At 39.2% G+C, this 23,933-nt stretch overlaps 1 protein-coding gene across 1 annotated transcript in view; it reads right to left on the minus strand.

The window, feature by feature from the left end:
• Positions 1 to 1,134: 1,134 nt before the first annotated feature.
• stt3b (STT3 oligosaccharyltransferase complex catalytic subunit B) overlaps positions 1,135 to 23,933 on the minus strand; it is a 60,675-nt gene continuing 37,876 nt past the window's right edge. The window contains exons 8-16 of the mRNA XM_086062715.1: positions 19,568 to 19,616; positions 18,914 to 19,068; positions 16,925 to 17,136; positions 14,092 to 14,279; positions 12,297 to 12,468; positions 9,707 to 9,880; positions 7,674 to 7,787; positions 6,512 to 6,718; positions 1,135 to 3,106 (exon numbers count right to left, since the gene is read on the minus strand). Coding sequence (XP_085918841.1) covers positions 3,032 to 3,106; positions 6,512 to 6,718; positions 7,674 to 7,787; positions 9,707 to 9,880; positions 12,297 to 12,468; positions 14,092 to 14,279; positions 16,925 to 17,136; positions 18,914 to 19,068; positions 19,568 to 19,616 — 1,346 coding nt within the window. The 3' untranslated portion in view covers positions 1,135 to 3,031. The remainder of the gene's footprint in view (positions 3,107 to 6,511; positions 6,719 to 7,673; positions 7,788 to 9,706; positions 9,881 to 12,296; positions 12,469 to 14,091; positions 14,280 to 16,924; positions 17,137 to 18,913; positions 19,069 to 19,567; positions 19,617 to 23,933) is intronic.

Raw genomic sequence — 23,933 nt, forward strand, 5'->3', positions numbered from 1 at the left:
AATGTTAATAAACTAGATTAAATGTGACCTAATTTGAAATATTAAACTACGTAAAAACAGCCTACATCACACTTGCAGGTAGGACGTAAAACTGCTTTTACGTAATTGTCTTTTTTCCCCCCTACGGGTTTAATGTGTCTAGTAATATTCAGTGTTGAGTACATTTTGTTTGGGTTCCCTAAAAGTGGACAATGTGGTCTCAAAAAAAGAGACTATCTTCTTAGAGGTTATTTTAAGTCAATTATTTTTTAACATGTTATACTAAAACTATCCACTAGATGTCACTGTGTCTTTGGCAAAGTCCGTAAACTCTCCGAAAATGACCTTCAGATATTTTCACGCTCATGCCCCCGCCCACCATGTAACAGTTTTTTATTTATTTATTTTTTATCTAAACGTTATCTGCACGTTTTAGCAATATTTAGTAGCATGAAATTTCAAACCCGAGTATTATATTCGTGTCAAAGCCAACCAGCAGTTGTCCTCTGACGCGTTTCGGTCATGCGAAGGTCGTTGCTGCCACCTAGTGGACAACTCAACCTGCAAGGGAGAACCGCTGCGGTTGCACTTGTTCGAGGGGAGACCACAATGACAACACAAGATGCTTTCATTTCGATTCGGTGTATATTTAAAGATGACTGAACAAACAGAGCAACAGTGTAAATGCTGAACGGGAGAAGAAGAGCTGAGGAGGATTGTGTCAAACTAACAAACCGAAAGGAAATCAGAGCTGGGAGGAAATGACACAGACGAAAACAACAAAAAAAACAACAGGAGGGTAAGCAACTTCACATCACATTAAGGCTTAGTCTGAATTCTCCTCTTGAAAGCAAACCCGAGGCGATGATCTGAAAGCCTAAAAAGATGTGACGAGCATTAAAGCTGGTGAGGAAAGAAAATGTAAACAACGGTGATACAGATGTGATCATTGTCACATCTGGACCACAGTTGAGGCGTGAGCTTCGAGAATCTCCTCTAGTGTTCAGACATGGCAAAGCAATGAACAATTCAGTGTCTTTGAAAAAACGAGCACACAAAAAAAATTACTGCTGTCAGAGCTGCGTCCTTGTTACATAAGATTGAACCCGTTTCTCTGACTATTTTTAATGTCTTAAAGGAAACAACTGTAGAATATCCCTTCAACTTGCAACTTTATTGACCAGTTTCAATAAAATTAACATCAAAGTAAACGCAAAAATCAAAATGTGGTTTAAGACATTGGTGTGATACTTGTGTGAGTTTGTTTCATTCCCAGCTCAGGCATTTCTGCTCAGAAAAAAAAAAGGTGAAATTATTAAAGAAATGGTTGTGATAAAACAAAACAAAAGTGCATTTAAATTTACCAACTTACTCTTGAAATATTTCAATTTCTTCCTGTTATTGAAGTAACTGTTCTAAATTGAGATCATTTTCCTGCAATATTTTAATGTTACGCTAAATGTCAACTATTTTCCCATATAGATTTTTGACTAGAATTTTTTTGGATTGCTATGACGATTTGTTTTATACAACTTTCAACAGCTCCTTGCTAATATGAAACATATTACTAACATCCCCGAAAGAGGTTTGTACGCAACTGCAATTGTTTATAGTTGTCATAAGATGGCAGCAAATCACTACTTAATGTCTAAACGGATCTCTTCAACTCACATCAACATTTCCTTGGCACCAAAATGCCAAACAATGTTGCTAATGCTTTTGGAGCACAAGGAACGGAGAACACTTAAAAAAAATAAATCAGCATGATATTTGGAGTTTTCCTCCTGTTGTGGCCCTAACAGTAACATTTACACCCCAATCGAGTGGACGAGCAAACGTGATTGGACGCAGCCCTGCAGTGGAAAAACATGAACGGTGATTGTGTTTTTCCCTACGAGATGGGCAGAGCAAGACAAAAACTGCATGATGATGAAATCTTTCGAATCAGTATCAGTCTAGTAACATCCCGCCCCCGACTGAGGCCTTTGCACCTGTTGCGACGGAAGACAGCAAATGTGAGTCCATGACGAGAGGCCTAATTTGATAACATCCCTACTTTTTTTCTTTTCTTTTTTTACATATTGTTGCTTGCCTCTTTGAAGCCCTAGCAGCAAAAATGTACAATCTAGGCTATTTATGAGGAGGGATGGGGGTGGGGGGGGATCAGGCGGGAAGATGGGCAGCATTGTAAAAATTCACATTCGTTCCATCCATTAACAAAATCTCAAGGCCCTCTGTACAAGAATTATTATTGCATTCACTGATCTATTTGCTGTCATACAAACAACAACACATCCAAAACAAAACAGAGAAGAAAAAAACCTGCATATTAAAAAAAAAAAAAAATCACCACAAAAATCCAATATATTATAATTCCTTTGACATTATCATTACATAACAGTTACATGTTAGGCCAATTGGTTTGCAAATGATTCAAAAAGGAAGTGATGATGATGATGATGATAATAATAATAAAAGGTGAATTCTAACAGGTGGGTGACGTCCCTCCATACCGCATACGTTGGCATGTACACGTGTCAGGAACGAGGCCTGAGCGCTTCCTCGCTTTTTTCATTTTCTTTTCAGGAGTTCACGTGCCATGGAGCGAGGTCACGTCAATGGCTCTTTGGTGCAAAATGGTCCTACACCCCTCCCCACTCTGCCCCCCCCCCCTCCCTTCCGCCACGCGCACTGATAATCACATCGTTTGTGAACCACAACAGTTTTAAATGACACAAACCAACAGAGCAGTCCGATGCCTCACCGCACATTCAAGTACAAAGTAAAAAAAAAAAATCAATCGCAAAATTAAAAAAAAAAAAGTGGAGAAAAGTAGCAAGACAAAATGTCCCCCAAGATAAAATGGACAAAGGTTTTCCAGAGAAAACCTGAATTTGACACTTCACCTTCCTGGCCACACGGGGGGGCTCTTAATGAGAAACGCTTGCGCCCAAGTGCCACAGAAATAAATCCACACCCTGGTGCTCTTCTTCATTGTTTGTCAGAGGTTTTTTCGCATTCGCTTTTGTTTTTCTAGGAGAGTTCGTCGGGGTTACTTTTTTTGTACTTTCTTGCCTTTTTTCAGTTGCAGCTTGTTCTTCACGTAGCCTCGCTTCCTCTTGGCCGTCTGAAAGGAGCAAAACAACAGAGTCATTAATGCAAATAAAACTCTCGTTTTCCATGTTTTCCAGAATTAAATCCTTGTTATGTATATTTTGGGTGACGTGTCACATTTCTGTTCATGTTTCTTTTTAAACAAAACGCGACTTCATTTTTGTGTAAAATAGTCACAATCCCTCCACACAATTTACAAGGCTTACCTAAGCATTACTTGTGAATTTTTTATTTTTTTTTGTCAGGTCCTACGCACTAGCTAGTCTGTAAACAGTGCAACTTAGCCTTGGGCTAGCGGACGTCATAGCTAGCTAGCAATATGCTTTTGGCGGTACGTCAAAAATCATTTGAAACTGCGTTTAAAGAAATGTAACAAACTGTACAAGTATTTTCAGAGGTTATGTTTAAAAAAGCCCTTTTATTATTTTTAACTTCTATAAAAGTGGCTAATGTCTCATGTAATATTTTTGGGCAAATTTCTACATTGAGCAGCTTTAAAGTGGACATATGGAAAATTTATTTATTGACTGCTTGTTTAAAAATAGTGTACTAGTTGATCTCTGGTGTGCCCAGTGTACCCCCATCAAGTGTTTAATTAATTTGAACATCAACAAAAAAAATGTATCCATCTTTTACTGATAACACACCAGAGAGTGGGCTGCTAATGTTGAGTGGTTGCTAAACATTGGGTTCAAACGGCGCTAACGTTGATATTGTTTGCTAAGATTAAGTTCAAATGGCGCTAACATTGATAGTGTTTGCTACCAGTAGCTTCAAATGACGCAAATGTTGATAGTGTTTGCTACCAGTAGCTTCAAATGGCGCTAATGTTGATAGAGTTTGCTAAAATTAGTTTCAAGTGACGGCAATATTGATAGTGTTTGCTAACATTAGTTACATATGCCCCAAACGTTGTTTGCTAAAACTAGCTTTAAATGGCGTTAATGTTGATAGTGTTTGCTAACATTAGCTTCAAATGCTGCTAATGTTGGTAGTGTTTGCTAAAATTGCTTCAAATGGCGCTAATGTTGCTAGTGGTTGCCAGGGCGAGCTGGCGAACTCATTAACAGGGTTAGCTTTCACTAAGAACGCTGGCGTGACGACCGGGGCCTTTCCCCGCTGGGCCTGGGGTTCTGGGGGTTTGGGGGCCTGGTTGTGGTGGGTGGCGGGGGTGGATGGGTCGTGGGGGGAGCGGAGGCTGTGGGCCGGTGGGGTGCCTGGCAGGCCTGCTGCGTTGGGTTGGGGGCACGGGCCGTGTTGGGTTGGGGGGCGCTCCTGGGTTTGCTCTCCGGCCGGTGGCCCCTGCGGGGCCCGGGGGTTATCCCTTGGCGCTGCCGGGGGGTTGTGCTTGCTCTGTCCTGGCCGGGGTCGACGGCTCCCCTCTTTGTCTTTGGTGGAGGTTTTCATGCATGCCAGATCCACCACACCAGCATCTATCGAAATTCAAAAACAATCTGCTTCTTCCTCTGGTCGTTGAATCGGTGGAGGCTGATGTCTGTTGATCTCACACTGCTTCATCTATCTTTCCTTCCTTTCCTCAGTCTCTCCTTTGGTCTCTTGAGGTTTCTCTAATTTGTTGGAATTTAGATGTTTCTGGGGTTGGTGAAAGACTCTGGTTGGTAACCCGGTGGGTAATGTCTGGTCGGTGCTGGATTTCACTTTCCTTTCTTTGATCCTTCCTCGGGTCTCCTGACAACCTCACGACTCTAGCTGCATTCTGAAGTATTCGGTTTAGGTGAACGGTATGGGATTTTGAATAGGTTTTAGGTGAACTAATGAGTACACACTCACACGCACGCACGCACGCACACACACACACACACACACACACACACACATACATACATACAAAACAAAAAAAAGCAATGATGATGACATGTCAAATCGGTAAAATTACCGAATGAACAATACAGAGCTCTTAAGAAAAAGAAAAGAAAAGAAAGTTTACAGTGTTTTAATGAAGATGTATGTATCAATCTAAAATAGATTAAACATTAGAATAAGTAACCAACGTCAATATTTATGTTGTATATGATACTTACTAGATCACATATTCTCTAAAGTTGAAGCCTAAATAAGGAGATAATAAGGCAAGGTACAAGACAAATTTGATATTTTTTAAGAGCTCAAATAATGAAGTGCAATCACACTTTAACTTCCTTGTGCTGGAATTACTATTAGCAAGGGCAGGGTTTACAAAATTAGGGAGAAAATGCAAAAGTTAGTTACAGTCACATTAAAAACAAATATAGAAATGACAATTTTTTAAATGTAATTACTATATATATTTTCTTTTAAATCTCCAAAAGCAGGTTAAGCCCTGCTATTTATCTCTTCCTTCTAGTGGGCAGAATGCCCCCCCCCCCCAACCTACTGTTCCCAACAAATACAAATACGACAACATTAAACGACTTGTGGAAAAATAATCAGCCAAACATGACATTGGACCGTTATTTACACATGATTTTGTTTATTTTTGTGTTGCTTACTGTCTTCACCATCAAGCACATGCACTTCTATAGGGCTCTGCAATGATTTATACATTTGAGTTAGGGCGCATTTGGCGCTTCAGCTCCACTCCTTTATCGCCTTTTCTCAGTCTGTTCTGCTATCTGACATGACTTTATTAGGAGTGTCTTGTTTGGCTGTAGTGTCGGCCAGCGAGAGTGCGAGTGCGAGAGAAAGAGAAGATACAAAGTGACGCTTTTCTGCGCCACTCTTTTCTGCTATCTGACTTTCTTTACTTTTAAGAGTCTGGACACTCAGTGTATTGTTTAATTAGTTTGGCTGTGTGTCGGCCAGCAGCCTGGCTCGGGTGGGGGATCGGAGACGGACGTCACAGGAGAGGGAGCGAGAGAGAGCGTGGCGCTTGCTTCAAAAATGCATATGATCCATTCTGCATAAAATAGCGGCCATAAGGTGCATAATTCAAGCCGACCAAGCGGGAAAATGCAGACCACTCAAGTTAGGCTAGGTCTCTAACAAAAGCTGCTTTTGAAACGAAGCCGCGGGCCGAAATAAACAGCGCCCCTTGGTGGCCAGGGAAACATCCCGGTGGTCCCGCCTTCTCAGTCCGGGCCTGGTGTTTGCTAAAATTAGCTTCATAGGCCCTGAACGTTGTTTGCGTTTGCTATAATTAGCTTCAAATGGTACTAATGTTGATTGTGTTTGCTAACATTAGCTTCAAATGCGGCTAAATGTTGATATTGTTTACTAATACAGTATTAGCTTCAAATAACCATCACATGACCGTGAAAGTTTATTTTGTGTGTGTGTGTGTGGGGGCGGGGGGGGGGGGGGGGGGTGGCTGTTTGAACTGTTGCCTACAAAGGAGAAATGATTTTGTCCTTTCGAGCAGTAGCTATTAACAGAGGTCTTAAAAATGTCAATATGAACATGCGTTACATGCTGTTTGTACCTTTTTGGAAGTGTGCTTCTGTTTGGGCACAATGCTGCGAAGTTTGCGGTCTAGCGGCTCCCTGTTGCCAAGGTTCTTGACCTTGTAGATCCTGACCAGCCAGTGCTCTGAGGTGAAGGCCTCCTCTAGGTGCTTGAATTTGATATCCTTGTTCCCGATCTCGGCGTTGCGCGTCCGGTCAAAGCCCGGGGGTGTTCGAAAGTCCAGCTGAGAGATTGGGGGAGAGAGTAAAATGTCAGAAGAAACAGCTTCCCGGGTCAAAACAGAAAAAAAAAAAACTAATTAGCCAACCTGTCTCAATAAGAAGTAGTGTAAGATTTAGAGGAATCTAGCAGAGAAAGGCTACGACATACAAACAAATGCAATGCTTCGGGGGAACTTGAAAAGGCTTTGAGGTCATTTTGCAGAGTAATGAGAAAAACAGTGGAAGCTGCTGGCTGCTGGGCAATATCTGATTTTGGTATAAAAATAATTCTGTGCGTTGCGGGGGATTATCCAGTTTTACGTAATTGGTCTGAAAATGATTACAAAAGTACGTTTGTTCGTCTATCTATGCCTGATGGGTAGAACGCATAACCTGTTTTTTTTTTTATGTGTCAACAACCAACCAACAAACCCCAATTTGTAAGGTCAAATGTACTTTACCTAGATAGACCAGTTACCTTCCACCGCCATTTTCTATAATACATCTTTTTTGTTTTTGCCATCTCTTGGCTGCAACTGACTGAGTCGACCTGGAGGCAGCAGTTGCAGCAGTCGTATCATCTCCAGAAGTATCATTCCACGCCTGCCTTTGCCTACTCCCCCTAATCCCGCAGCACAAAGCATGTGAAAATTCTTGAACTCTTTTGTTACACCACGGGGGACTCCTGAGGCACCTGCGAACACCTTTGAACCAGCCAGTCACCTTTCGTGGCGGCAGCTGCTTGTTACTGTCTACAAAGTGCACCTGACTTGTTCCGGGATAAGACGACTTGTGTGAACTTTGTCTTTGCACACAACTGCGACTCATTATCAGAGCCCCTGAAGTGGATCAGAGCGCCAGGTGGAAATATGGAGGATTCGAACGAGACCCGACTTGCCCTCCAGATGTGCAACAGATCCAATACTGTACTGTATTGGAGTTGGGTGCAAAAAGAAGCGGCCATTAGCTCAAACTCACCTGCATCTCACCAAATCGATAATAGGACATCTTGTACATGAGGCAGTTGAGCAGAGTGGGAGAACCGGCCTTGTCCACTCTGAACTCTCCCTGAGGAGTGAAGTAGTCGCTCTCCTGCAAGACAACAATAGATTATTTTGTTTTTAACACCTATTGAATTGTACCTGACTCAACCATTTGTGATTCCACTAAAAATGCACTGTGGCGATGACATTTTTTAATCGTTATTAATCACAACTTCAATAGTTAACTCACGATTAATCGTAAATTTTATGTTTTAAATGTACAATAAAATATAAGTTTTCATATCTTGTTAACATAAAAGTGGGAACATTTTTAAACTAATAGAAATATGGCTGCATCTTTTAGTCATTGATACAGTAATTTCATAATTCATAAAACTCACTTAAAATTAAAAAGATGTACTGTAAAAAAAACATGTGATATTGATTTGAGGTCATTCTAGACGGCATAATTACATTTGTAAGACATTGGTGACAGCTAAGTGCATTTTCTTTTCATATTAAGAGATACTTGTGAAATTCTGCACATTTTTAAAATTGTAAAATATAACTTGAACCCAGTCTCCACAAAAATATGCATCAATCTTACATTTATTACCGCTAAATTTTGATGTGGACATGTCTGCTGCGTTGCGACTGAAATTCCCCCAGTGCAGGCTTTCCAAGTAAGGGGCAGTCATTAATCGTGTTAAAAAAGAAAAGAAAAATGTGCCGTTAAAGGAACTCTAAATGAACTCAAAATGTATGCACTAATTTTGACACCCCTATTCAAAACATTTACTTATTCTCACCCTTCACTTCACTACATTGAAGTTCACAATTTAGCTGTAGGCTACTCTTCTTTCAAATTTCATCACACTGTGTAATTTGACTATATTTTTATTGTACTGTATTTTATGTTAAAATAAGTTAATTTACCGGTATACAAACACACTACAATTCATTGCTACCTTTCTCATCATAACACTACACAGCTGATTTATTATTATTACATTTGCTTTTCACTGTCAATTTAAAATCAGTAAATAATATATAGACTTTCAACAAAAGAGATTAAAAAATATATATTTTATTTTTTTAAATAGTTGCCTGAAGTTAACACCTCTTACCGGTCGGTGTCAAGATAAAAAAAAAAAAACACACACAAAGAAAAAAAGGCTGATGCCGATCTTTTTCAAAATGTAGACTACTCGATTGTAGGAGGACAACCTGTAAAATTGCTTGTACCCCTCTCCAAACAGTGGACAAATGTCAGTCAGTCTAGGATCTGTACGAGGCTCAAAGTTGCAAATTTGAGGGCGGACTCTCAAGGATTATACTCAGAGGAAGAGTGGGAAAAAAGGGAGAGGGAAACTGCACTTGGCTTTTATTGGAGGCGAGTGTTTAATGGAAGCATCCATACTGGGTGCTTAGTAAAAGGATCAGGTACTAAGACGGAGCTGTGCAGAGGGTTAGGCTGTTGGAAAAACCATCGGAAGGTGGAAACAGTACACGACTGTAACCTTTCCACCAAGCGACACAATACACTTCCCAATGAATTAGACAAAGATGCTAACTACGCTAACTGTTCCAATCATTCCGTTATAACACAGAAGTGACATTTACTGTCCCCCAAACAGTGATGATGCAACTCTATACTACTATACTATATTTTAGCATTTCAGAGAGAAAACTGCCGCCGCTGGTTCTGCTTGGTATTCGAATAGCATCTGCAGCTAACAGTCTATCGGTGTTACTGATGTGCTTGCACCTTGCTCAAAAAATCATTATGGTGATGTAGCTGCAGGGAGCATTAAAACAGACTACTCTCACTCAACTGATACGGCTTCACTTGCATCATTTTTGTAGTGTTCATTTGTTTTATTAGCTGTGTGGAAACCAGACTGCTAGACTATTTCGTTATCCACAAAAGCTCGTTTTGTAATATTTGTGACCAATAAGAGAAGAGATTGATGTCATGTGGCTTTGGAGATGTGCTGAAAATTCATTGACAGATGAGCTGCCACTTACCCTGATGTCCTTCGGGTGCTCGCCCTCCGCTATCCTCACCATCCACAGAAACTTGTTGATGTCGTCGCCAGAGTAGCCGATGACGCCGCCGAAAATAATCAGCACGTAGTCCACATCCAGGGACCTCATGATTTTGTAGGCTGCACTTTCGTTGGAAGACATGGCTTTCCCCACCTAGAGAGTGGCAAAAGGATCAGTTCAATAGATTTGAAGTGTAAGTCACACAATAGTTGATCACCAAGTAATGCTAATGGAAAGTAGCAGTCTCTTTTTTTTTTTTAACACAAAACGATTCATTTGATAACCAAAAATATGTTTTTATTTTAACATCTACATTTTGTCCTTGTTACAAACATGAACTTTGATTTAAAAAAACAACAACTTAAAAATGAACGAATAATTTAGACGGTTTTAATACATTCTTGTCTTGTTATTAGTGTTTTGTGGTTAAGGTGTATATTCTGCTCTCGCAACATGTTCTCAGCTTTGTGCAGCAAGACAGATAGTATGAAGAATGAAGCTCTAAAACCTTTGTTGAGGATTCGTGTTGATTCTTTAACTATTTTCCTTCACAAGAAAGTTTGTCCTTAAACGTCATTTAATCTTTTAAAATGTATTGAAATACTTGTGGATGTCTTTATAAATTCTGATTTTAAATTGTGTAAAGGAGGCCAAGTTGTTAAATTGTTTCTTTCCGCCCTTCTCAAACTTGCATATTGTACTTTTTTTCTTCTTCCTGTGTTGTTTTTTATTGCTGTGCTTGTTTGAGACTAATCAAATCAAATCAAAATTAAATAAAGATTGAACAAATGTCTGTTCAACAAGTGTAAGGTGGCTCTCTACTGGACGACTAAGACACTACATCAGTGACACGTACTTTACCGCGAGTGTAATTCATCTGATACAGCGGCCAGACGATAAATTGCCCCGTTAAGTAAGCGAGGAGCCACTTACAAAACTTGAAACATTAAAGTGATTACTTACAAAGATCTAAAGTAAACAAGTTTTTACGGCATCTACAAAGACCAGTCAAACAATACCGGATTTCCGCAAAACGTGTCCGTCCCCAAAAAGGGTGAGGCTAGAAACGATGAAAATTGCGCAAGGCAAAAAAGTTAACATGGCGTTGTGAATTGATGCTTTTATTTTTTACACCGATGCATATTTTATGCAGTTTACATCAAAATTAAATCAATTTTCGATGCATCGTTACATCCCTACTTGTACAGTAATGAATGAAAAATGCTTGAAGTAAATATTTGCAGAGGTCCCTGCAGAGATACACATTTGAATGCGTGCAACATTATTAATGTGACTATATCAACCGTAATTGTTCACTGATTTCTGTAGTCCTTCATGAAAGAAGACTGATTATCTTCTGTGTTTCATCAAAATAAAACATTTGGAAACATCTGTTTTTACTTTGGAAAACAATGACCAAACCGCTAACATAGTACATCACTACTTTTTTGGAATCACTATATGAATACGAAGTACGAAATAAACACCCATCAGTAGTTAATAAACAGTCATCATGAGGAAAAAAATGTTTTTGCAATACATTTTAATGCAAAATTCAAATGAATCAGATTAGTCAATTAATCGATTCTAAAAATATTCGATAGTGACAGCACTACGTTATTTCCAATTTCCTTCATGAGGTTAACAGCACTGCTTGTTGAACTGTCAACCAAGATAGCATTTAGCATTAGTTTAAGTGACAACCACAAGTTACCATTATAAATAGTTTCAGGTGAGAATTTTTTGTATAATTGATTTTCAGCAAAATTGTAGTGCAATAGTTTTTGAAAATCTGGTTACCCTGTTCTAAACAAACAAAACAAAAATTAATTCTGGTACAAAGGCTTACCGAAATATTTTGTATTAGTATATCTATGCAATGCCCTTTTTTAAAAAATATTATTATAATTTTTTTACTCTCGCATTTACAGCTTAGCTCTGAAAGTTTTGCCATCAAATTTAGAAAAGAAAAAAAACAACTCACTGGTTTCTAACCAGACACACAAACATGCCAGCGTGTTGGCTTTAATCTCGGAAAATGGCTACATCCTTGGGGATTAAACGTTTTATGACGCTTGTAAAGTTTCTCCTCTTTGCTTTGTGAGAGGAAGTCTTCCCATCACCATCCACTGTCACAGTCAACTCTGACTCAGTGAGAAGGAAAACGCAAATAAAATGCAACAGGTCGCAAGCAGAGCGGTAGCCACCAGTCATTTACGCCCTCTAATGCGTTGGGATTCTATTTTCCGAGACCGGGTGAGGAGCCAACAGGCAGCAAGGGCATTAAAGTGGAGACTAAAGTAAAACATTTTTAAACGTAGCTGCAAATAGGGAGAAATCAACACGACCAACCTCCTACAGGATGGTGTCAGCAATTAACTGTAGTGCCCTTAAATTAAATGCTTAAAAAAACAACATTATCAGGCTTATGAAGAGAGAGCTGATATAATTGGCAATTTTATTTATTGATGATCATCTGGTGGCTGCTGGAAGAGATTATTTGTTTCTCGGTGCGTGTGTGTATTAAAAATAGTGCGAGAGAGAGAAAGAGAGAAAGAAAAGAGCTCACCAGCGCTATATGACTGTTGTTCCACGTGTTATTATCGACGAGCGTGGTCCTGTTGGCCATCCCGGCAATTTGATAACCGTAGTCCCACCATGACATGACGCGGGCATGCTCATCTGTATTCTGCCTCAGCCAGTAGTAGGCCTCCCTGAAGTCATCCAGGATGTTACGTGACCTGAGCAGACAAAGGCAAAATAGAGGGACGTCGTCAAATAAATGTCAGGTCATTTGACAACATTTCCTCATGCTGAAATTAATGAATTAGTTATTGTTACTTGTCACTTGCTGCTCAGAAGAGACTACCTTTAAGTAGTACATGGTGGATAACTTAAACCAGCGGAACGATGTCATGACTCAATTCGACGTGAGGTGTATGCCAGGGAAGACCAAACAAGAGAGACGACGAATCAGAGTTTACGTTTTCTGAAGCTGAGCTGTGATTGGTTGTTACTTAAAGTGGAAGTCAACCCCCCAAAAGTTCTTGACAATAACATGTTCTATGCTGCCCCACTAGTCTAAATATGGTATTCTGTTTAATATTGCGTTAGTGGAATATGAGTTAAGCAGCAAAAGGCAAAGACCAATCACAGCTCACCTGTTTTCTGAAGATGAGCTGTGATTGATTGTTACCTGAGACCTGAACAACATTGATGTCATCTTCAGACGACAGCAAGTGGCAAAATAGCCGGATTTTGCTTCATAACTCATATTCCACAAATGTAATATTATTAAAAATGTCATGTTTAGACGAGTGAGGTATATAACACATTATTGTCAAGAAATGTTTAACTCATTCACGCCCAGCCATTTTCAATGAAGCAACCCCCTTCGCTCCTGGCTGGTTTACTGGATTTTGATCGATTTTGCAAGGACCACAGTGTTCTATTGCTATAAAACAAGGAATCTACCAAAAGAAAGATGAAAGTGTTTTTTCATCAGATTTTTTTTTTTTTTTAATCGGTTTCAGTTTTGCAGCAATTAGCATTAGAATATAGGTAAGTTTCATCATTATTCACATTCCTGGTGAAAACACGGTCAAAAAGAGCTTGTTGCCACATGGCCCTGATTGATCTATTATACTCTGCTGCCACCTGCTGGGCGTTTTATTAAATAACTACCATTGCTTTAAGCCACCTATTCAGGTCAGAAGCTGCATCAACGCCTTCTGTATGTTCTTACATAAAAAAAAAGTATTAAAAAAAACAACATGTTAATATGTTTCTGGGAGTAAAGGACAAAGTATTAAAAAACGTATTTACATTCTTTTGGGTTTGAATGAGTTAAGGATGACTTCCACTCTAAGCAACTGTGATGTCATTTTTAGTCGACAGTAAGTGGCAAAATGGCCAGTACAGAAGAGCAACATCAGTTTTACAATAGCAATTCAGAATTTTTTGGGGGAAAAAAACATTTATGTCCTTAATAAGGCGACCAGAAATGCAATGTATAAGGGATATGACAACTTTGTTACATCTCGCTGTAAGTATTTTGAAAGTTTGGAATGAGTGCTACGCTACTCACTGAAGACGGGCAATAACTGCGGCATATGCTTAACACAAACACATTTACGTGACCTAGAAAGTCTAAAATAAGTAGCCATATCAAAGGGTGCACTGTCATGCACACATCAATATTTCAACAAATGTTGTATGAAATATGCATGTACTTCGTGTCTCCCTACTTTTTGTAGAGCCCCCTTTTCCCCACTACTGATTTAGCCCCTCCGTATGGTAATTTTACAGCCATTATCAAATTACAGCAGGAGGTGTGTGAACGTGCGGGAGTGTGTAACTCATACCCGTCATGGTTGTATGAGGCCAGCACCACGCTGGGGCTGGAGTAGGCATTGCTGGTGACCCACGTGCAGTGGACGGCAAACATCATCAGGAGCATAAGCATGAGCATGGTGACGATGGACTTGATGTTTGAACCCAAACCTTCTTCAGCTTTCTCCTGCTCAGACACATGTTTTCGCACCTTGCCAGCCTGAAGGGGGGCACAAAGATTTTTGATGCTGACGTTACATAAAGAGTACATACAAAGTTGATTAAATAACCAGATGAAATGTGGAAACTATGGTATAGAGTACTCATGTTATGTGCCTCTGAGGATACTTGGAGTAAGATAAAATACAAAAAAAACAAAAGACTCACCCTTCCCTCATTTCTATCAAGGCCATGTTTTGGGGTATTTATATATACCTCTATATCATTTTAGGTCACTGACAACCAGAGGTGGCAAATCCAGGTCCAGAAAGTAAAAAGTTAAAACCCTGCCACAGTTTGGCTTTAGCCCCTGATGCTAGCTAGCTAGCTCCCTAAATGGCGAACAAGCACCATGGGAGCTAGCGAGCTAGCACCTGGGGCAGAGGTGGTAGGTAAATCAAGGTCCAGAAAGCAAAAACCCAGCCCCAGTTTAGCTTTAGCCCCAGGTGCTAGCTAGCTAGCTTCCATAGAGCTTGTTCATCATTTAGGTAGCTAGCTAGCTCCCATGGTGCTTGTCAAGGCGCTATCTGTGACGCACATGCGCAGAAGATCGGCTATCTTGGATCGCTAACTACGGCAACAACACTAGAACAAAATGCCTTCATATGCCTGCGCGATATTGCCCGTTCGTAAAATGATACATGAAAAAAATAAAAAATAAATGGGATTCTTGATGAATTTTAAACTAACCAAGTAACTTTTGATCCTATACGTTTTAAAGATAATCATTTTACTTTTAACCCCAATATATTTCCAGTGAGTCTGCATTGTTATACTTAAAAGAGTAGGTATGTGGTGTGTGTTTGTTTTAAATGACCCCCACCCCTCACCCAGTCTCATCCCCTATGCTATTGTAACCCTAAGATGTTGTTGTCGTTTCCGGAGGATGGGCAAAAGGCTGGCTAGAAATAGTTTTGAGTTGATGTATTCTGACGTCTTCCTGCTAAATTAACCAGACACGGCAGGACAGGATTCAAGCACGTCTCTCTTATTTAACGCTCTTCTCGAACGAGGCTGGCTCGGTTACACCTCTCTCTCCTCTCTCTGCGCTCATGACATGCGCATAAATACAAAAAGTCAATTGCAAGTAAATAAAAAAATACACATTTGCAAACGTGTTAACACTATGATAATGGCCACGCATTGTTCTAAAGACAATAAAAATAAACCGTACCCACTCATAGAAAACCATAATTACAGTGATGAAATTTTGTTGTCTTACACGACAAGCCACTTTGATTTCATGCACCTTGACAATATCAGTGTTGGTATAACTATTAAACGGCGGCGTTCAAATGTGAGACAAAATAATGCTGCTGCTAATATTTTCAGGATTTTGACTACCTGAAGAGGATCTCAAGTGCATGTGCTTGCCGGAAGGAAAGTGATTTGATGAAAATGCCATTGGTGCGGATGTTCATTCAGGATATTCATTTCAAGTAGTGTTGTTCCGATACGTTTTTTCTGGCCCCCCGATACAGATTCCGATACTTAGCTTAGCAGTATCGGCCGATGCGATATCATACCGATAACCAAGTTTTTTCTCAACATGAAAAGGCTGTCCCTGCCATTGGTTCAGAGCATGCAAGGGCCAATACGATATCTTAGCTCGGCATGCAGTGAACATGTCACACATCAGTGAATGTCGTGCACGAGCAAGACACAAGATGCTGCATCCAAAGTCCTATATTAGCGTCAGAATTAATGGTATCGGCATGTTACTTGTTAGTACTCACTGATACCGATACCACTGTTTTAATGCAGTATCGGGGCCTCTGCCGATACCAGTATCGGTATCGGAACAACACTAATTTCAAGAATATTTCTGTAAATGAGGTGTTTGCTTTATACTGAATGTTTTGTCTGGCAAAGAATAAACGCAATCGAACCACTCATTCATCATGCGAGTGTGCTCAGAACTGGGTAAACGTATCAAATAGCTGTAGTTGAATCAGATGAATCACAGGTTATCTGAAACGGCTCAAAATATTGGTGGGATGAAAGCTGCCAGCTTGCCTTTTGGAGCACAGAAGCCTCACAAAAGGGTGTTGAGCTCAGCGCGAACAACAACAGCAATATCATGGTGACTTCATGACTCAAGAGATGGATTTACACTGTATGGTCAAGTGACACAAGTAAAATTTTTGGCTCTCGCGTCGTTCAATTCGGATATGCATCATAGCTTTAGGAATGGGCGAAAAAAAAGCTTTTGTTCTCCACAAAAATATAATTAATAAAAACTTTAATAAAAAAATAATTACAATTATTTTTTCCCGTTTTAGAAAATGCAAGTGATTTAGGAACGGGCAATATGGCCTTATAAGCTTTTGTTCTGCACAAAAATATAATTTATTCAAAAAATAATAATAAATTATTTTTTCCCCATTATAAAAAAAATGCATTTGAATTTTCAAGAAAATAAATCTAAATGGAAAAGCTAGAAATTAGAAAAAAGGCCCAACATTTGCCCAAAAAAACTATACGAGTGTGAAGATAAAAAAAAAAAAAAACCTGCAATGCAAATCCAATCCAAGATGGTATCATACACCTCGACACGTGTAGGATCTAAACAAGACAGCTTCCTGTGACCATGTGTCGAAAAAAATTCAATTTGTACAGTACAGCTTGACAATGCATCCACCCTACCTTATCATAGAGATTCCCAGAATTCCTCTTGTCGTCCTCATCACTGCTGTCTTCAGCGGGGGGCTTCTCCCGCTTGGTGTCATCTCCCATGTAGTGTTCAAAGACACTGGAGAAAGCCACGGCTGACAGCATGCACACCACCGGAGTTAGTGTCAGCATGAGACGCACCATCACGCCCGCGAAGTACACCGCACTGATGGCATACAGGGCAACTGCAAAGAAGAAGAAAAAAAACCCAGATGACTCATCGAATAAGTGCAGACTGAAACGATACGGTGGATGTCAAAAATGGTGTTGAGAGTAAAATAAATCCCATGAATAAAGACAAAAAAAGTAGCCTCGGGCTCAGCTAATCAGGTTTTTCTAGTTCTCCACATTACAGCCCCGGAATAAAAAGTACGCTGGTAGCTTTCAGTCCTTCAAAAGCGCCGACCTGGCTCAACAAGTGAGTGCCTAATCAATAGCAATAATTGGCTTAGTAAGTTGTAGGAGAAACGGACTGCTGAAGGACGTTTCTGTTGCTATCGAGACAGTGGTGTCCCATTCTTTTCATTAAAAGTAATATTTTTGTAAGTTTAGCCCTGTGATGTCCTTCAGGGTGGATTTTGATTGCAAGGAAAATGAACTGGTAAAAGAGCGGCAATTTTTTTTATGATCCAGTAAGAAGGCACCTGACTAGCAGTCCTGCTCCTCCCTTTCACTCTTTTCATTCTTTGTTTCTATAGTATATCTTTACTAATTTATTAATTTTTAAGTCCAAGATGTATTGTCAGAGAATATGCACTTTTATACGTGTAGCATCCCCTCTGCTTTTCAGTTTTGTATTAAAAAGGATTTGGATAATTATTTTTTTAAATCTGATTCATTACTTGACAAAAATAGATAAATCAATTATTTCAATAATCATTAGCGAGCAGCTCTAAAACTGAAAACTGTGCAGCTAATCCATGCGACTGGTATTGGAATTCATGGATGTGATTGGAATCAGCAGGATAAAACCCTGATCATACCCCTTCTGTTCTCCATAACAGTACATTCTCTCAGTATTAGTCTGTTATTCACAAAAATCTTTCCATTATCTTTAGGCTGAATCTGTTTCAAATTAGACGGCAATAATGCAACAGAGTTGAATGCGCCGGCTACACCCATTCGGATAACTGTCAAGGGAACACTTAATTTCATAATTTAAAAAAAAAAAATGTGGGGGGGGGGGTGGTTCCAACATTTATCAATGTTTCTTTCACCCACATTATACTGAGTTTTTTTTTTTTATAATAAGAGTGAGTGAATTGAGTGTTTCCTTATCTGAATGAAGGAGACTTCGCAATTCTTCATGACTCTACTGAATAATATGAAACAGTCAGCATTCACTTTCAGCAGAAATTACATTTGGCTTCAGAAGTACTTTTGTGCTCCATTCAGTTCAGCCTTCCATTTCCATATTTCTGTCCATCTTGTCAGTGTCTGCTTGCGTCATTATTCTGGCATGGACAGCTTTTTCTGTGTGAAAAGGATGACTACTTATATGGACAAAGGCCCACCAGGTTAAACATGGTGTCCCTCAAGGCTTGGGGTTAGGTCCCCCTTCTGCTCATTTCTTGCCAGCCACATCAAAAGATGCAGTGGATTACAGTTCCAGTAACAAACAAAACATTCTTGGCATTCCCTTCCACTATCAAACTGGCCCAATGCTATAACACCCTGGATGTCCGCCAACTGCTTGAAACTGAAGCGCACTGTCCCAAAATCTCTTCCCGTCCTCCAGAGTCTTCAAGAATTGAGTGTCTTTTGTTATGATCAAATAATTAAGGCTCATTCATTTAATGACTATCCAATGAGTGGTAAAACATGTCAAATATGTTGAATATGAATATCGGTGAACACATTAGCCCACTCATATTTTCATTGAGTTGTTGCGTGATACTAGCTAATGTGTCTTTAAAACATACCGGGACATTAGATGACCTTGAAGTTCACAAACGGACTTACCAAAGACTCGCTCGTCATTTATGTTCTTGATGCAGAACCAGAGGCCTGCCGGGAATGTGCACACTAGGATGTGAAGGTCAAAGAAGAAGGAGACCCACGTCGTCGGCTGGTGCTCCGACACCGATGCGATGATGGGGATGTGGATCTTGGCATAGCTAAGGGGAAAGTGGGAAGGACAGACATGAGCAATTTGACAAATGATACAATAAATTCTCCAGAATAATAAGGTGGAAAGATCCATTACACCCACAGTATCTTTGTAATGAAACATTAAGATATATCACCACACACGAGTTATGCGCTTTCTTTGCTCTTCCTTTTGTGTTTTATGCTCTCCGTTCATTCATTACGGCTTTTTACCATACAGCTTGAAATATTTCCTTCTGAAGTTTTTACTGATTACGATGGGGAGGAGAAAGAGCCACAAAAAGAATTTGTATCAGCCTCCAAAGGAAACTGCATCAATCAGCAAACTGATTGTCACATACGTCTTTGGAGATCACAGGGAGCATGCTGCTATGTGGGACAAGAAATATTTCTGTTGTAGAGTTTAACCCGCTTCGTCATGGAACAAGTTAGATTTTCTGCTGTGTTATAAAATATGAGCATAATGTTCAACTCTCCAATTGTTTAGCACACATTAGCAACACTTACCCAGTGTCCCAGAGTGAGTAGAAACGCCCGCTCCAAGGAGCAATGTATCCTAAAGACAGAAAATAATATTTTTAAATTGCAATTCAAAAGCAATAACAATACTTAACGCTATCTGATCTTCATTTCTTGACATAAACATGGAAATTGATTGAAGACAATCAGAAACATTACTCGCCATTTATTCACCAACTAAAAATCTGAATTAAATGAATCACTATGTGATCGTTACCTTCCAGTCACTGAAAACCGCAAACTTCCATGATTATCAACAATTAGTGGTTCAGTAAGTGTAAGACTACTAAATTGAATGGCTAACAAACAATTTAGCATTGTGCTTCGGTGAGGTAAACCATCCCCTGCTGATTCATCTGTGCTTCAGCACATTTATATCCACCATAATTATGATCAACATTGTCCAAACAAGATATTCTGATTAATATTTTGTATGTGGAATATGAATAAAGCAGCAAAAACCCACCTGTTTTTAACCATCTCAGGGGGCGGCCATCTTGCCACTTGCTGTCGACTGAAAATGGCATCACAGTTGCTCAAGGCTCGACCAATCATAGCTCAGCTTGGGAATGTCACATGACAAAATTCAGAAAAGTGGTGAGCCGTGGTTGGTCTAATGACAACAGCAACTGTGATGTCATTTTCAATCGACGAGTGGCAAAATGGCCGCCCCAAGGTTGATTTATCTGCTTAATTTATATTCCACTAACTTAATATTAACCAGAATGCCATGTTTAGACGAGTGGGGAGGATAAAAAATATTGTGAATACATTTTTTGGGTTGACTTCCCCTTTAAGGCTGGAATGGCATAATGAGGAGTAAGAATGTCAGACATGTGCCATTAAACCTGTCAGGTTCAGTCAACCTCGAACATTTAAACAAACTATAGACAAGGAAGAAAGACGAGATTATTTTTACTCGTGAGGAGAACGGACAAAGATGTGCTGAGTTACAATCTCTGAAGCGCACTCTCCCGAGCCCTCTCCCGAGCCCTCTCCCGAGCCCTCTCCCGAGCCCTCTCCCGAGCCCTCTCCTTTTATTTTTTTACAGGGCGCTCTAACAACAAAATGTTTCAGTCCTTATCTTGTGATAAAGGCAAAGTTCCTGTTCTGCAGCTGCAAGAACGTAAGTCATGCTTTGCAATAATAAGAGTAAAGATGGGATAACGTGTGTACATTTATTCTCACAAAATCTTACGCTAAAATAAGAATTCTGACTGTCATTTAATCTTGATTATCATCGTTGTAAAGTGAAAATATTGAGTATGTCTGGTATTGGTCTGAAAAAAAAAAAGTGGTATCGAACGTCTCTGCTATTGTATATCATTATATTGTACAAGTGATCAAAGTAGTGGCTGGACATGTAGATACTTCCCAGCTGACACAAGGCAAGAGCAAGCATACAGCATACTGGGCAGATCACCAGTCAGTCGCAGGGCTGACACCAGAGATTACGTTAGCCTTTTATTTCCACTGCCAATTTGGCTGGCGGCTTTTCTGTGCCTCTGGCCAAATAAGACTTCTAGCAGCTGAAGTTTGGCTCATTCGTAGCATTATGCTGTGTGGCCAACTTCCATTCCAACCACTCCAATCCCTGCCATTTTTAGACAACTCATATCTGTCATAAGGCATAGGAGCCCATACAGATGTCCAAACATCAACAAATATCAAATAAGAAATAACAACCAATGTAATTTTCTGAGCAAACTAGCACCTTAAGTAAAAATACAGTGGATGCTTTGAATTAATTTAGTTATAAGTGTACTGCAATGGTGCGTGTATTGATTGTAGCAAATCATCTATAGTTATTTAAATGCCTTGGAAGAGTTCTATTTTCTTTTTTTAACATACAAAATGCAATGTGTCTTACTCATCTATGTGATGCAAGTAACGTTTGCAAGCAATATTTGCATACTATTTTAAACCAACAAACTACCCATTGTGCTGGTATAATTCCTGCTAGACATTTTGTGCTGGCTATAAAAATGATACAAGACATTTAATCACTTAAATCACACGAGCAAAAAGGTTCAGAAAATGTGAGGCTCATGTGTAATCATAGTCCTCCTGATAGTAAGAATATTAATCTGACATCTTAATTACGGGAATTCTCTTATTTATAAACATAAGAGGAAACATTTAAACTGCAAATTAGGCACAAGGCATTTCATATGTGCATACATATTTTAAGCTTTGATCTGGAATATATTACAGTTCTGAATTGTTGCTTGGGGGGCTCTCACAGTCGAACATGTGCACAACCAACACCCATACAAGACAACAGAAATGAGCTCAGCTGCATATTTTTAAATGCAATGTTGCCCATTTTCGAACTGTGACTCATTTGCTACCATCTAAAATAAACTAAATAAACCAAAGCACCGACACTTCATTTCTAAAACAGAGAGAATAGTTTGGAGAGTTAAAAAAAAATTAATCGCATGGTTCCCAAGACTGAGGAAAGCAAGCAACAAGTTAGTTAAGTTGAAATGGATGATGGTGAGTGCTGAAAAGCCACACGCTATCTATATATAAAACATACACTCACACACACTCACTCTTAATGGCCCGAGTACAGCAATTGATTATAAGCACAGTGACATAAACCCCACTTTAATGATGATCTATTGAAGGAGCAATGTGTTTTATGGATACTGTTGGAGTGGTTGTAAATTTATGACATTCATCGCCATTGGGGGCTGTGATTTGGGGTGATGTTGAACAGAGTTCTTCTAAGAAATGATCTCAAAATGGTAAATCAAGTCTAATTCCTACAAATGGAATGAAGCGTAATTTCACATAAACAAAAAGCACTCCATCAGCGGCACAAATTACAGCATTGAAATACTGATGAAAATCTAAATGAAATCAATAAATAGCCAAGGAAGCGTGAAACGTTGGTGGCTCAGCTAATCATAAACCACAAAGCAGAGCTGCATATATCATAGAAGAAAATATTAACTGCAAGGACAATATGAAAAGACAAGAAATGCAGACAAAAATACTGACTATGAGTGCAATACAGTAACCCTTTAATTCACCAAAATGAAGAGGGAGAGTACCCTTTTCATCAAATCTGGCTCCCTTCAGCTTAGAATTACTCAACCTGGCATTGCAATTCTTGCAGTTAGGACACTGACTCCCCATCACTCAATTCTATATTTATAGAGCCCTTTAAAAACAACCACCACTGCTTTCTTAAGATGGAACCCAGGGGCAGCAGATCCAATGAAAAAAGCAGATGCCCCAGAATTGTACCTTGTGGAACACCATATGTTCCGTTATACATGTGAATTAAAATTGCACATATTCGCCTGACCACTTTCCTTCTTATTTTACATAATTAGTAAGAAGGGATTACACTACTAAAGTAATCACATGACGTACCATCACTCACAACAGCCACAAGTAGACTACTGAGCGCACAAAATTCCCTGCAGCACAGATAGGCCAAGCAATGTAGCGTGATCAGTGATCACCTATAGCCAATGGTGGCCAAAGGGGGCGTATCATCATGAACTAGACTAGGAAATTGAACGATAAATTATGTGAAAATTAAACATTTTTATTTGTAGTTAAATGACAAATTAATAAAAAGAAAACTTGAATTGCAATCTGTCATTTCAGTTCATTTTCTAAGGTGTTTAAACAATGTGATTAAAGAATGTGAGAGGAGTATTTTAAGGCTTAAACTACAAAAACTTATGTTTTTTTCCATTATTTAATATTTTCTATACAGTCAATGCTTATCATTTTTTGTGCATTCAAATACGTTTACACTGTGTTTTAATAAGTTCAAGTGTGTTTTAACTTGGAGGGGGACTTCCATGTTTAAAATAAGATATAAAATAAAATGTTTTTCATACTCTATCTACAGTGCCATAGAAAGTACTTTTTTTGTTTTAGTTTCCCTCACTTTACTGTTTAAGATCTTCAAATGAAAAGTACAGTAAATATTAGACAAAGTATGAAGACATGTACAAGCCTTTGCGGCATCATTCCCTCCATGCACTGTAAAATGTGCTACAGAAACAAACCATGACACATAAAAGCAATCGGCAAGACTCCAGCAAATATCCCGAGACATCAGCTTGTTTTGAGTTTTCTCTCTCAATTCTTTTGTCATGCCACCACAAAAGGCTAGCCGCTGATGCAAAGTGGAAAAATGTGATGACAACCATAAAACCAGGAAAGGAAATTATTCTGACATACAGGTAGCTAAAATTATCTGCCCTGATTGCTCAGGACAATATGTCAACAATAATAAGAGGACAACACTAAGAATGTTAAAGTTACTTGAAACATTGCCTGCTCAGTTTGTTGCAGATAAAAATGGATTGCATTTTATATACAA

This window comes from Leptonotus elevatus, chromosome 19 (genome assembly GCF_054856555.1).
Source record: "Leptonotus elevatus isolate MCC_2025b chromosome 19, RoL_Lele_1.0, whole genome shotgun sequence".
NCBI lineage: Eukaryota > Metazoa > Chordata > Actinopteri > Syngnathiformes > Syngnathidae > Leptonotus > Leptonotus elevatus.